This window comes from Serinus canaria, chromosome 6 (genome assembly GCF_022539315.1).
Source record: "Serinus canaria isolate serCan28SL12 chromosome 6, serCan2020, whole genome shotgun sequence".
In the NCBI taxonomy this organism is placed as follows: domain Eukaryota; kingdom Metazoa; phylum Chordata; class Aves; order Passeriformes; family Fringillidae; genus Serinus; species Serinus canaria.
Window position 1 is genome coordinate 3,335,740 of NC_066320.1, and position 15,272 is coordinate 3,351,011.

The 15,272-nt window shown below is 47.2% G+C and overlaps 1 protein-coding gene across 2 annotated transcripts; it reads right to left on the reverse strand.

Annotated features, from left to right (window-relative positions):
* Positions 1 to 3,477: 3,477 nt before the first annotated feature.
* Positions 3,478 to 12,690, reverse strand: LOC103814075 (lipase member K-like). Of its 2 annotated transcripts, none has more exons than XM_050976464.1 (10): positions 12,451 to 12,690; positions 11,250 to 11,365; positions 10,505 to 10,622; positions 9,700 to 9,898; positions 9,366 to 9,475; positions 9,084 to 9,220; positions 8,537 to 8,674; positions 8,371 to 8,442; positions 7,443 to 7,511; positions 3,478 to 3,916 (listed from the first exon to the last, which is right to left on the reverse strand). In XM_050976464.1, exons 2-10 carry the CDS (start codon positions 11,352 to 11,354, stop codon positions 3,845 to 3,847), a joined length of 1,020 nt encoding a protein of 339 aa, XP_050832421.1. In that variant the 5' UTR covers positions 11,355 to 11,365; positions 12,451 to 12,690; the 3' UTR covers positions 3,478 to 3,844. The 2 variants fall into 2 exon arrangements, with proteins under 2 accessions (XP_050832421.1, XP_009085826.3); XM_009087578.4 differs by lacking the exon at positions 3,478 to 3,916 and adding an exon at positions 4,457 to 4,973.
* Between the last annotated feature and the right edge of the window lie 2,582 nt (positions 12,691 to 15,272).

Below are 15,272 nucleotides of genomic sequence, written 5' to 3' on the forward strand. Positions count from 1 at the left end.
AGGCTGCTGCCAGCGATTTGCAACACAATGCTGAGGCTGGTGAGGGTGGGTCACACCTGCCTTTGGGGCTGCACCTTCCAACAACACCTCCCAAACAACACTGAGGGAAATCTGAGCACACCACCTCCCAAACAACACCTCCCAAAAAACAACACCTCCCAAAAAACAACACCTCCCAAACAACACCTGCCAAAAAACACCTCCCTTCAAACACCTCCCAGCACCTTTTCCAGGTGAAAGAAAGCCAGGCTCCTGTCATTCCACCCACAAAACTGTGAGACCTGGAGTCATGGCCAGTGTTTTCTATTTCTTCCCAACCCTTTCCCAAAATAATCAGCCTGCTCAAGGGATCTAGAGGAGCTCAGCAGCCAAGGGCCAGCAGGTCACTGGTGTCACTGGGGCCACATCAAACCTGGCTCGCTGTCCCAGGAGCCCACGAGCCTGGTGACAAAAGGCTGTTTGTTTGTTTGTTTAGCTTTTCATTTGGGGACGTGTTTGCCTGACAGCCAAGGGACAAACGTGCTGGCTCTGCAGGCATGGCACAGCCCCAGTCACCCTTTTCCCACCAGGACAGCAGGGAATGACAGGGGACATGGGATGACTGACAGGGGACAATGGGATGACAGGGGACAATGGAATGTCCTCTCCCAGTGCAGGGTGGTGACAGCCTCAAGGCAGTGCCAATGTCCCACTGTCCCAGGAGCAGAGGTGGGGAGAGGTCCTGGTCCCCTCCAGCTGGGGTGGGACCATCGGGGTGCACACAGGAAAACCCTGACTGGGAATTTGGGATTTTTGGTGTGTCCCAGCTGCCTGGGTGCCCACTGTGTCACCCCTCTGTACCCTCCTGAGCCCAGGGGACGATCTGGGGGGTTCTTCACTCCTGTATTTCTGCACCTCCTGGGTTCTGCACCTCCTGTGCCACGAGTCTCATCTGCAAATGTCTCCCGCTGCTGGCAGCTGATTTATTTTCATTCCAGGCAGGATTTGGGTCACAGCTTTGTTTCAGGGTTTTGAAAGGGAGAGAAAATATTTAGGCACAGGGAAAAAAAGATAAAGCAATCGAGGAAAAGCCCTTTTGTCCTCATGGCAAAACACCAAGTGAAGACGCATTTTATTTTTTTGTTGTTGTTGTTTTTGTGGCTTTGGGCAAATTGTTCCTGCGGAACTGGCAAGAGACTTAAAAAAAAAAAAACCAAAAAAACAAAAAAAGGAGATGTGTTTAAACAGGATTAACTTAAGCAAGAATTGGTGCTACAGAAAGATGCTTAGAGAATCTCTTAAAGGCAGAAAAGCAAACAATATCCAAATCCAATAATCTGATAAAATTTACAATTTTATCAGAGAGCAATTTTCTTAGCAGAGAGAAGAGTATTTACTGGAAATGGATGGACTTGAGCAAACTGAATAAACAGATTAGGTGAAGAGCATTACCTAAAAAGGACAATTTTACAGAAAGCTTCTTGGAATGAGGCAGAAGCTACAGACTTTGGGAAAAGAAAAGAGGAGAAAAAACAAATGCAAGCTTATTTTTATAAATAAATGCCGGTAAATTTTCATTTTGCTCACCCTTCAGAGGAGAAAGGCTGAGGAGAGGATGATGAGGGAAGCAGCAGGGGCACCAACACGTCCTGGCTCAGAGCCAGCCTGGGAAGGTTCCCCCAAAGGGCCCTGCAGGGGCCAGCAAGGCCAGCAGGAGGACACCCTGCAGCAGGGAGGAAGCTCTGTCCTTCACTTCTGCCAAGCAAATTACAGCCAGGAATTCTGTTCTGTAGTAATGCACCGACAATAGGAATATAATAATAGATATAACTTCAATATAATATAATATAATATAATATAATATAATATAAATAAGATATAATATAATATAATATAAGATATATAATATAATGATAATATAATAAATATATACGTAATAGAATAGATATAATATATAATATTAATATAATATAATATAATATAATATAATATAATATAATATAATATAATATAATATAATATAATATAACTTCAATAGAATGGAATAGAATAGAATATAATTTATATATATATTACAATTTAATGTATATATAATATATCAACGATATTAGAATATAATATATTAAGTATAATGTACACAGTAAACTATATAGAATATGATAATAGATCGTAATATTATTATTATGTATTATAATATATGGTATATTATTTATATTTTAATATTGTACATAATATACTATTTGTGTATATTATGAGGATATAAAGAAGGAAAAAAAGAAGGAGGAAAAGGAAGGAAAAGAAGGAAAAAGAAGGAAAAAAGATAGTATATTATATATATTATATCTATAAAAGTATTATTATATACATTATAAATAATGCATAATAAGTACAATTATATATATACATATATAATTATATAATAGATATAAGATAGTAGTAGATATATATAATATTATATATTAGTAGAATGCATATTGTCATAATAGGTATATTATAGATATAGTAGTATATAAACAATGTATTTTATATCTTATAAATCTAGAATTAATAATTAATATAATATAATATAATTAATATTATATAATAGTAATATAGCATAATATAATATAATATATATTATATATTATATATAATATAAGTATGATATAAGTTTCATATAATATAATATTTATATAATATAATGTATTACATAATGTGTTATGTATTATATCATGTACTATATAATGTATTATATTATTATTATATATCATTATATTATAGTATATTATATTCTATATAGTATTATATTATATTATAGTATAGTATATTATATTAGAGTATATTATAGGATCTTATATTATATTATATTTATATTATCTTAGTATCTTATCTTATATTATCTTATATTATATTTATTTATTATATTATATTATATGATTATATATATGTTCCCCAGAGCAACAGTTGGAATGGCTGTTCTGCCCCAGATTTATTTCCTGGCCTCCCCCAAGCTGATCTACTCTATTTTCCAGGACAATGCAGACCTTCCAGGGAGTTTTAAAGGAAGCCTGACAGACTGAAATTCTGACCATGATTCTGAGCAGTTTCTCCATGAAATATTGCTTTGCCTCACAGCTGGGTTCTCCCCCCCGAGAGAAGCTGATTCTTCTTTATTGAGAGCCTCTGATGAGGCTCAGGATTTTGGCTGACAGAAACAGCCAAGTTTTTTACTGCTGTGAAATATCTGCCCTTCCTTCAGGCTAAAGAAAATAACCATCAGCACAGCACAGCACCTCGGGGATCACTGCTCAGTCTTGTTGCTCAGACCTGTCAGATAAACCCTAGGAGAAGCACTTTGTGACTGCCCCAAGCCCCTTTTTGTCTGGATGTTGCACATTCTGCACCACAATCACACACTGGGCTGTCTGACTGGTGATTTCTCTTCAGGGTTTATTCATTCCTCACCCCTCAGCCACTGAAAGGAAAAAAAATAATGCCCAAACACAGCCACATGAAAAATGTGATTAATTACAGTTTTTATTGAATTCAAAACCAGTAGGACTGGAAAGAAACTATTTACAAGGGATGGAGGGACAAGGGGAATGGTTTCCCACTGCCAGAGGGCAGGGATGGATGGGATATTGGGAATCAGGAATTGGAGGGTGGGCAGGCCCTGGCACAGGGTGCCCAGAGCAGCTGGGGCTGCCCCTGGATCCCTGGCAGTGCCCAAGGCCAGGCTGGAATTTGGGGCTTGGAGCAGCCTGGGACAGTGGGAGGTGGAAGGGCTTTAAGGTCCTTCCCACCCAAAACACTCTGGGGTCCTAATTCTGGGTTTTTTTTCCCACCACAGATCTGTTGGATCTCTTTGTGATCCACCTTGATGGTTTTAGGGGCAACAGTGGCAGGCCTGAGACAGCAACAATGAACTTTGTGTCACTGAAGGCACCAAAAAAACTCCCTGAAAAACAAAAACAACCCAAAACAAAACAAAAAAAAACCTCCAAAACCGAACTAAAAAAAAAAAAAGGAGGCAAAAGAAGGCAAAAGAAGGGAAAAGAAGGGAAAAGAAGGAAGAAAAAAGGACGGAAGAAAAAAAGAAGGAAGAAAAAAAGAAGGGGAAAAAAGAAGGGAAAAAAAGAAGGGAAAAAGAAAGAAAAAAAGAAGGGAAAAAGAAGAAAAAAAAGAAGGATAAAGGAAAAAAGAAGGAAAAAAGAGGGGAAAAAAGGAAGGAAAAAGAAAGAAGGGAAAAGAAAGAAGGGAAAAAAAAGAAGGAAGAAAAAGAAAGGAAAAAAGAAGGAAAAAAGAAGGAAAAAGGAAAAAACAACAGAAAAAAGAGGGGAAAAAAGGAAGGAAAAAGAAAGAAGGGAAAAGAAAGAAGGGAAAAAAGAAGGGAAAAAAGAAGGGAGAAAGAAGGGAAAAAAGAAGGGAAAAAGAAGGGGAAAAAAGAAGGAAAAATAAAGAAGAAAAAAACAAAGAAAGGGGAACAAAAAGGAAAAAATAAAAGAAGAAAAAAAAAAAAGAAAAAGAAGGGAAAAAAAGGAAGGGGAAAAAAAAGAAGGAAAAAGAAGGAAAAAGAAGGAAAGGTAATGCAGTGCCAGCCAGGAATGGCATGAAGGCTCCTCTCCCCACCCTGTCACTGCTCCAGTTAAAAGCAGAACATTTTAATTATCTACATTCAGATGGTCCAAACAGGGAGAAATTTCAAAATCCTCTAGAGACAGCACTGAAAATAAAAATAAAAATAAAAATAAAAATAAAAATATCCAGCAGAACCAGCATCTTTAGGGATGCTTCTTCATGATGTCCAGGATTTCCCGGTACAGGACCTCGGTGGCATCGAGGCCCAGCACGAAATCCATGTGGTTCCAGTGGGGGATGAGCTTGTGGTGCACCAGGTTCTTGACCTGGGGCAGGAGGAGGGCGGTGTCCCGGGGGTCGGCCAGGCAATCCCGGCCCGCATTCCAGATGGCCGTGGGCACATCCATGTGCTGCACGTCATAGAACGGGGCTCCGGTCTGAGGAGGGGAAAGGGATTCACCAGGGGCAGAGGGAAAAGGGGATAGACAGAGAGGAGAGGGAAATGGGGATTCACAAGGGGCAGGGGGAAAAGGGGATTGACAGAGAGGAGAGGGAAAAGGGGATTCACAAGGGGAAGAGGGAAAAAGGGGATTCACAAAGAGGAGAGGGAAGAGGGGATTCAAAAGGGGAAGAAGGAAAAGGGGATTGACAGAATGGAGAGGGAAAATGGGATTCAAAAGGGTCAGGGGGAAAAGGGGATTCACAAGGGGCAGAGGGGAAAGGGGATGCAAAAGGGCAGAGGGAAAAGGGGATTGACAGAGAGGAGAGGGAAAAGGGGATTCAAAAGGGGCAGAGGGAAAAGGGGATTGACAGAGTGGAGGGGGGAAGGGGATTCAAAAGGGGCAGAGGGAAAAAGGGAATTCAAAAAGTGGAGAGGGAAAAGGGGATTCAGAAGGAGGAGAGGGAAAAGGGGATTCACAACTTGGAGAATTAAAGGGGATTCAAAAGGGGCAGAGGGAAAAGGGGATTCACAAGGAGGAGAGGGAAAAGGGGATTGACAGAATGGAGGGGGGAAAGGGGATTCACAAGGAGCAGAGGGAAAAGGGGATTCAAAAGGGCGGAGGGAAAATGGGATTGACAGAGAGGAGAGAGAAAAGGGGATTCAAAAGGGGCAGGAGGAAAAGGGGATTGACAGAGTGGAGGGGGGAAAGGGGATTCACAAGGGGCAGAGGGAAAAAGGGATTCACAAAGTGGAGAGGGAAAAGGGGATTCAAAAGGGCAGAGGGAAAAGGGGATTCAGAAGGAGGAGAGGGAAGAGGGGATTCACAACGTGGAGAATTAAAGGAGATTCAAAAGGGGCAGAGGGAAAAGGGGATTCACAAGGGGAAGAGGGAAAAGGGGATTCAAAAGGAGGAGAGGGAAAAGGGGATTCAAAAGGGGCAGAGGGAAAAGGGGATTCACAAGGAGGAGAGGGAAAAGGGGATTCACAAGGAGGAGAGGGAAAGGGGGCTTCTTAAAGAGCAGGTGGAAAATGGAATTCACAAGGGAAAGATGGAAAAGGGGCTTCACAAAATAGAGAGGGTAAAGTGTCTTCAAATAGTGGAAAGGGAAAAGGGATTTCACAAGGAGAAGATGGATGGAAGATGGAAAAGTGGCTTCACAAGGAGGAGAAGGAAAAGGGGCTTCACAAAAGCAGATGGAAAAGTGGCTTCACAAGGAAAAGATGGAGAGGGGGCTTCACAAAGAGGAGAGGGATGGAAAAGGGGCTTCAGAAAGAGGAGATGGAAAAGGGGCTTCACAAAGTGGAGAGGGAAAAGGGGCTTCCCAAGGAGAAGAGGGAAAAGGGGCTGCAAAAGGGGGGATGGAAAAGGGGCTTCACACAATGGAGAGGGGAAAATGGGCTTCACAAAAAGGAGATGGAAAAGGGGCTTCACAAGGAGGAGAGGGAAAAGTGGCTTCTAAAAGAGCAGAGGGAAAAGGGGCTTCACGAGGGGGAGAGGAGAGAAAAGGGGCTTCAAAGAGTGGAGATGGAAAGGGGGCTTCATAAAGAGCAGAGGGAAAAGGGGATTCACTAGGAGAAGATAGATGGAAAAGGGGCTTCAAAAAGTGGAGAGGGAAAAGGGGCTTCAGAAAGAGATGTAGCTAGACTGCATCAAGCTGTGCACTGTTGCTACTCTTTGGGAATGGGGGGAAATGAAAACCGGAACTCCTTTCTTCTAGAAAGGAGAGAGGAACTTCAGTAGAGATGCAGCACGGTCTTACGTGCTATGATTTAGAGAGTTAATTTAATTAAAATTAATTAGAGAATTCGTTCTGCCGGGCTAGAAATTCTAGTTCTGATCCCACAGATGGTTTGGATAAGGAGGCAGAACTTTGGCTGCCCTGATTTAGTGCTGCTGTTGGATCTCCCTGACCTCCACAGGTCCCTCCCAGCCAGCCCTGCTGGGCTTTGTGGTGACTCTTCCCCAGCACTTCCTTCAGTGGCAGCAGCGAGGTGTCTGGAAGCAAGTTTCTGAAACGAAAACCTTTCTGGAGGGTTTGTTTCAGCTCCACACCCTGAGCACCTGCCATGAGGTGATTTGTCAGCAGCACCTCTCGTTACCTACAGTGCAATTAATCCAGTTAAGAAGCACGCTGCTTTTAAATGATTCATTTTGTTTAAGGAAGAACCTTTTATTTTATTTTTTTTTTTCCTGTTCCAGTATTTCAGAGAAGAATTTTTTCCTGATATTCAGCCTGGTGTAACTTGAGACCATTTCCCCTTATCCTATGGAAAGTGGGAAGAGTTTAAAGCGTTTTATTCCCTCTAAAAGGTATTTGAAAAATAGAGTTGAGAATGGAAAACACTGTTGTTCCAAGCAGAGATCCTGACTTCCAGATGGTGAAGGGAGGGATACATCGAGGGGAGACCCAGCAGGCATGAAAGGGAAGAGAGCAGGGAAAGGGAAGCACTGGAAGCACCTCACCTGTCTGTAGTGCAGGCTGTTGTACATGTGCCCCCCATCAAAAGCTCTCAGTGCCCCGCCGTGGACTCCCTGCAGCAAATTCAGACATGCTGAGTGAAATCACAGCTCAACCCTCAAAAGCCAACCCTCAAAAGTTCATTTTCACCACTGGACTGGCAGTGTCTCACAGGTCTGGCCCAGCACGAGTGATTATTGCTGTGAATTTGGATTATTATTTTTATTCTAATGTTTGTTCACCAGGACGGGGAGAAATGAAAACGGTCTGGAAAATGAGTTTGGAATGCTGAATATTCCTCTTGGGCTGGAGAGTTGGCCTGGAATGGCACAATCAAAGATGGAAGGAACCTCTGGACATCTCTTGTCTAACTGGAACAGGACTGTCAGCACTACAAGGTCAAGGTGGCTTCATCCCTCCACTGGGCAGCAGCACTACAGAAAATGGGGTGTGTGCTCTTCCTACAAACCCCACAAAGTCCTTTTGGGTTCCCTGAGCAGGAATTCCACCCAGGGAAGAAGCTGTGCCCTGAGAGCACAGCCTGTGGCACACACCCCAGAGAAGGTAAACAGGCAATCTGCCAAAAAATGTGCAAACTTTTAGGCTGGGGGAGAGAAAAGGAGCGCAGCAGAACACAACTGCAGCGTCGAGGGGCTCTGGTGGCAACTGCTCTCATGCCCACCAGGGGAAGAAGGAGAAACTTGGGCTGCAGGGCTGGAGCTGGTTTGAAATAAGAGCCCTGGATGTGCCTGCAGGGCCCTCGTGTCCCTCCTGACAGATCCACTCCTCCAAAATTGGTTTTTATGGAGGGGTGGGAACAAAACCCAGCAAAGACCTGGCCAAGGAGTGTCCTGCAGCAGGCAGCCCAGCAGGCTGCCCAGGAGGGAGCAGGGATGCTCTGTGGGGCAGGGCAGGGAGGATGGAGAGGTGTACCTGCAGCCAGTGGATGATGTTCTGGACCGAGGAGCCCGCCGGGGTGTGTCCCATGTACACGTCGAACCGGCTCTGCGGGCACACCAGCACACCTGGCATGTCACAGCAGCGCTCACCCATGGCCAAGGCCTCCAGAGGGACCCCCTGCAGACCCATCCCCACCTACCATGTTCGTGTTCTTCCAGTTGAAGCCGAAAATGGAGGCCAGGATGTGCTTGCAGACCTTGGAGCAGACGCAGAACCTGGAGAGGACCACCTCGCCCAGGGCAGTGTGTGGGAGGAACTCCCTGGTGCCAAACAGCTCCTGGAAAACCCCAAATCTGCTCATCCAGTAGGAAGTCTGGTCATGCTTTTCCCCAAAGCACAACTTTACAGCTACAGTTTTATCCCCCATCAAGGCTGCCCAGAGTGAAGCCTCCCTTGCACCCCGTTAAATGCTCCTTGTTTTCATGGGCACGATCTCTTACATCCATGAATGCTCTTGTGTTAAATGCTAGGGCTCAATTCACAGCCTCTGCATCAGTCTTATTCTGCCAGAACATTTTAGGGAGTGGATTCAGGACGGGACTGAAAGGTTCTGCACTGAGATGTGTTTTCCTTCACTATAAAAATAGAGCGCAGAGCTCCCCTCTCTGTAAACGACTTGAAATACTCCACAGATAATTTCACAAATGAAAAGCATTTTGGCTGTGCAGAACGTGGTGCAGACCAACCTTAAGCCCAGAGTCAGAAAAGACTGAGAGTTTTCTAAATGGGCTCTGAGAGAATATCACCGTGGTCACAGGGGAAAGAGCAATGAACACCTTGATCTTCCGAGCCAGCTCAGGCATGGTGGAAAAGGCTATGAAACCTGGGTGGGGGGAGGAAAAAAGTAGAAAAAATAAAGGTTTAGTCTTTTAAGGTGCTCCTGCACACAGTTTAATTTCAGTGAGTGATTTTACAGATCTGAGAGGGGATGCAGACGTGTGGTGGTGCCATCAGCAGGACCCACTCACCTATGGTGGTGCCTTGGGAATGGCCGATGTAATAGAGCTGTTTCTGCCCTGTTTTCTGCTCAATGAAGCTGATCATGGCTGGCAGGTCGTATTTAGCCATCTCATCAAAGCTGCAGAAGGAAAAGGAGCCATCCTGCTGAGAGGAACCTGCACCTGCACAGCCACAAAACCAGCAGGGAGGGCAGGGTCCAGAGACTTCTCCATCCCACTGAGTTTTCACTCAAAATAAGTTGGATGAGCTTCACTCCAGCCTGGTTCACTCATCCCCCAGCTGGGGCAGCGTGACCCTGACAGAATCCAGCTGTTTCTGAGGCCCTCAAGGCCACCCATTTACCTGAAAGCCCAGAACTCATCCTGTGTGGTGGTCAGGACCTGGTGTCTCCTGGACCAGGTGTTCCCTCTGCTGTTCCCTATCCAGACATCGTAGCCAGCATCTGCCAGGATGAAGCCCAGGCTGCTGTTGGCCAGGTTGGTGAGCCAGCTGCTGCCTTCTGCCAGGAAACCATGCTGCAGAAGTGCCACGGGTCTCACACCTGCAAGACAGGTGACAGGCAGCCTGGTGACTCTCCTCACTTTTGATGCTCTTTGAGGCCTTTGGAAACTGTTTGTGAAGTGTTATCCCCATGGCAGCCAAAATCCGTGGAGGCTTGCATTGGTGTTCCTCTAGATCTCATTTCAAAATGCACCATTATCTTGGATTTTATCCCCAGAATCTCTGGGGGTGTTGGCAGGACTTGGGCTGCCCAGGGAGCTCTGTAGGCAAGTGTGGAGGAGCCTGGGGATGTGAGAGGAAAAATGCAATTTTCATGGCTCTAACCCCTCCTCACAGAACAAGAGCACCAAACCAGTCTGGTGATCCATCAGCAGGCAGCAGGAGCACATTTTGGGAGCCAGGCTCTGGAGAGAGCCCAAGGTGTGCCACCAGGGATTGCAGCCTGCCATTGAGCGCTCAGGGGTCCACGAGGGGTGAGGAAACACCCCCTGGCAAGGGCTCAGCCTCCCTGACAAATCCCGATCCATCAGCACTGATGCTACAGATGCCAAGCCACAGGGAACCCTGAAAACCCTCTAGCACAAGCCCTGGCAGCCCAGTGAACACTCAAGGCGTGTCTGTGTGTCCTGTGTGGCATCAGTTTTACCTTGGCACCCAGCATTTCCTCTGCCATGAGGAATCCTGTTCAGCTGGAGGATGTAGCCATCTTCTGTCACCACGTCGTACTCCTCGCTGGGGTACCCCCAGAAGGAGACCATTTCACTCTGCAGCAAGAAGAAAGCCAATCATCCTTGCAGCAAGGTAGGGAAAAAATCATAGAGGAAGGCTCCATGAAATCAAGCCTGGAATCAGTGGCTGGCCTGATCCAAGCCTTGCATTTTGCAAGTTTCCATATAAAAGGAATCCTGGTGTGAGCAGTTCATTAACATGACAGGCTAGGGAAAAAACCAATTGCACCTGTAAAAGCTGTTTTTACACTGTTAGATAGTTTTCATTTTTCTGTCTCTCACAAACAACTTTTCCTGCTCGTACACACTGAGAGTTTGAGTGACCAACCAATGCAGAATAACAACTTGGTAATTACCAATAAAGTAATTGGCAAGAAAGCTCCTGACCAATTGGAGGTCTGTAAAACTGTATAAAAAGGAGAAATGTGAATAAAGAAGGGCCTTTTTCCCACCATGAAGAAAATGGATTTATTCCCATAAATAAATCAAGGAAAATTTCACATTTCACATTTTCACATTTCCCATAAATAAATCAAGGAAATTTCACATTCAGGGGTTTCCTTTTTTAAGGAAACCCCTGAATGTGAAATTTCACTGCAATTATTTCATGGTGGCTGTTTTCCTGGACACTTCCCAGCTCCTCTCCAGTGCCATCATACTTACAATGTTCATCCTTGCCTCTGGGTTCTTGGGAAATGGGGAATTCAAGGAGCATTCCCCAGATGCCATCCCGTGGAGCACGGGCAGCAGAGCTAGAGCCAGCCACATCCTCGCCGTGCCTGGAACAACACACCCACAGAGCCAGTGCCAGGGAGGGCAGGGCAAGGAGAGGTGAGGGCAGGGAAACACCCCAGCTGGGACTCAGCCTCTGCCTGGTGGCCTGGATGGCCACTTCAAGGCATTGATGCACGTGGGGTGGCTGAGGGAACCCATCTGAGCCGGGATATTTCCAGGGAGGTGGGGCAGACTTTCAGGAATTCCTGTAAGAGGGGAGGCACCAACCCTTGTGGTGCTGTGCAGACCACTGGGAACTGCAAGAGGTTAAAATCACAGAATTATTTGGGCTCATCCCAGCCCCCTGAGGTTGCTCAGACCTCCCTGAACCATTCCAACACTCAGAGAACCTGGGATGTTTTATGTCCTGCCAGTGACTGTGCAGAGCCCCTGCTCCAGTCTCCCTTCCAGGAAAGGGACAGCTCTGTCCCACCACCCTGCTGTTTGCATCACTTCTGGCACCACTGCCCAAACCTGCCCAGGAGGGAGAGGGAGGGTGGATAAGATCCAGCGCTGCCTTCCCTCCTTAAATAGAAATAAAACCATGAGAAGAAAACCCCTAACTGCTTGCCCTTCTCCTTGAGCATGGTGTAAAAGGCAAGAACTGATGACATTTAATTCAGAGAAGGACATTTTGAAGATGTGCAAAATGGGCAGAGATGCATCTTCCAGCAGATCTAGACATCCCCTAGTGCTACTGGGTTGAACACAGCTTTAAAAACCCCTCTCTCAGTGTGCTGGAGACTGCAGCTGCCACAGGAGGTGGGGAACAGCAGGCTTTGCACACAGGTATGGGCAGGAGGCACCACAGACAGGCCCTGGAAGGTCTGGCCAGGATTGCTCCTTCCAGCAGCCACAACATTGGGCACCACAAGAAAAACTGGGCTGGAGCAGCCTCTGGAACCAACCCAGCAAATCAGATTTTGGTGCCCTGTTCTGAGGCAAGCGTGGGCTGGAGAAGTGCTGTGAGTGGTAAATGCCCCTCCCAGGCAAGTTTAGGAGGCTTTTCCCTGTCCAGGGGACCTGTCCACTGTCCTTTTCCCTGTCCACTCACCTGTCCAGGCCCTAGCCATGCTTTCCCCACACTCACCTGTGCAGATGTGAAGGCAGCCAGCCCAGCTGAGAGGTGGCCCAGCTCCTGCAGGAGGTGACAGGGACCCTGCAGAGGATGGGCAGTGCAGGAAGAGGTGCCCTGGAGGAGATGGAGATGTGGCAGTGCCAGAGGATGGGTTCTCAGCCCTGGCTGCTGCACGGAGCAGTGCTCTGGAGACAGCCCTATTTGAACTGGCTGCAGGGTGGGGTGGCAAGTGTAAACACCCTGGGATACAGGACATATACATCATTAGGTAACAGCCCACTTTAGAAAGTGCAATTGCCCAGAATTTGTTTGTGGAGGCTGGTTAAATATTGTTTAGGCAGAGTCAAATGACTGTGGATGTCTTGGAGGTGATTTCCATTGATAAAGTGGCCTAATTGGTGTTGCTGAAGAAAGTTTCCAGCTTCCCATTTCAATGGTGGTTTAATTTCTTTGTTACAAGAGACATAATTAGGTGATTGCAAGGGAAGATCAAAGCCTAAAACAGATTGCCCGTTGCTGTGGTGTAGAAATGATGATGCTTCTTGTTATCCAAAGGTGCCACATGTGAGATGGAGATTAAATCCCAGGCAACAGGCTGAAAACATCTGTACTGGGTCAGGCTGGGATGGAGTTCCCTTTCCTCATAGCACGGGGATGGGACCCAGCCAAGTTGCCATAGCAACACTCCCTACCTTGTCTATCCCTCGACCCAGTTTTTCACTTTTGCTCTTCCAGTTCCCTCCACCTGCCCCACTTTGGGCTGGGGGATGGAGCTGTGCCAGCCCACCACAACATCCCTGCTCTTCACACCCTCACAGGGAGGTATGAGGAGCACCTGAGTGCCTTGTCCTGCCAACAGGGAGAGTTGTCCCCCTCCATCCCCCGTGCCAGGGCTGAGGCTGCCTCCTGCCCTTCTTTCCTGGATTGTTTTGCTGTGGGAATCACGGTGAAAGGTCAGTAGGGAAAGGTGTCTTCTGTCTGCCAGCCTGGAACGGGCCTGAGAGGTGTCCAACTAGATTTGTCAGTTTGTCCCACTTCTACAAACACACTCTAGAGCAGGGGTTTGTAACTCAGAGGTTTGGAGGGGAAGGGGGACTTTGTTTTTGGGGTGCTGGAGCCGAGTAAGACACCTCTGGCTTTCACCTTCTGTTCTGAGGAAACACAACATGGAAATCTACACTCCAGGGAAGGGGCAGAGCAGCTCTGGCCACACTCATCTGGGGGCACTGGAAGGGGCAACACGAAGGCTGCACCCTAAAGAGTCCTGCAGCACTTGGAGAGCAGGACATGGCCACGGGGCTTACAAGATGCTCCAGCCTCCCGAGGGACATGTGCAGCTCCTGCTGAAGCACCACCACTGCAGAGACTGAAAGGGATTGGTGCTTTTGTATTTTTCACATTCTGGTCTGCTTTAGTGGGCAGTTCTGAGCTTCACATTAAGGGATGGTGAGCTCTCTGCACAGAGCAGGGAGACAAAACAATTCCTGCTCCAGCTGGGGACCAAGGACAAATGATCCAAATCTCAGCCCAAGAGCACAAACAACAGTGGAATAAAGAGAGAAAAACAAGGATGGGACTGCATGGGCTAAAGCTGAAATTGGACAATGAACTGCAGGATGCAAATGGAGCAGAACTGATCACAGTGACAGACCCCGTGACCGGGTGTGCATTTTGTGCCCATTTTGGTTCACCTTGGGTGCAGCCCTGGCTGGGCTCTTGTGCTGCCCAAGGTGGATCCATGGAGGCCTTTTAATAACAATCCCTACTTTATTCTTTAGCTCTGTCTGGCCTCTGTTCCAGGCCAGCCTTCTCAAGGCATCAGGATCAAGCAGAGTCCCCTGAACTTCACTTCAAGACCCAGCCAACGCAGCTCCACCCACCTCCTGCTGCAGGGTCACTGACAGCCCCTCAGCCCCTGTGCAGCTCACCATCATCACATCCCTCTCACCAGGCATCCCAGAGTGGACATAGCACCCAGATGTCACCTCCCTTGGCAGGGCTGACACCAGCCAGGTGGCCCAGGCCGGGCTTCTCCATCCTTGCAGGGGGAGCACATTGTTGGCTGGTGCCCAGGGTGCTGCCTGCCACCCTCCCCAGGCCCTTTCCAGTAAGGCTGTTGTGTCACAGCTCCTAATCCGTGTCCCCATGCCCTGCCCTCACCCAGGGCCACCTGCCACCAACACATGCTTGAGGTGGGTGTTTAGCCTGAGAGCAGGAACGTGTCACACATCCAAGGGTTCTCACCCAGCTCCTGCAGCCCTCTCTTGCACCACTCCTGCTTTCCTTGCTGGCAGTCCCGACGTGCTCATCAGGTGAGCACGGAGCTTTTTCCATTGCAGTGGGAACTTCAGCACTGCCCATCACAATCCAGTTTAATCATCGAGTTTTCTGTGAAGCTGCTGCCAGGGATTCTGTCTTGATTCTTGGTGCTGCCCTTTTTTAGTGTCATAATGTCTTAATGCTGTTCTGCATCTGGTAGGTGTCAGAAAGGATTCAAAGGAGACGATGGGGAAGGGTCTGGGGGGGTCACACGGTCCTCAGCAGAATCTGGAGGGAGGGATCCACAGCAGGCAGGGAACAGGACAAGGTGCCAGCTCTGCAGGAGGAGCTGAGGAGGCGACACAACCTCCTGAGGCTTCTTTTGGGGGCAACACTGCAGAGAAGAGAAAACCTCCCACAAATGGGAATCCACGGCTGTGACCTGTCACTGGTTGGGTGCTCAGTTATAGAGTCACTTTTATTTCATTTTTCTTTTACAAAGGGTCGGACTGAGCACATGACTCCTCTGTGATCACCTGGGGAGGGGAGACAGGGGCTCCCACCTCTCTCCAGGA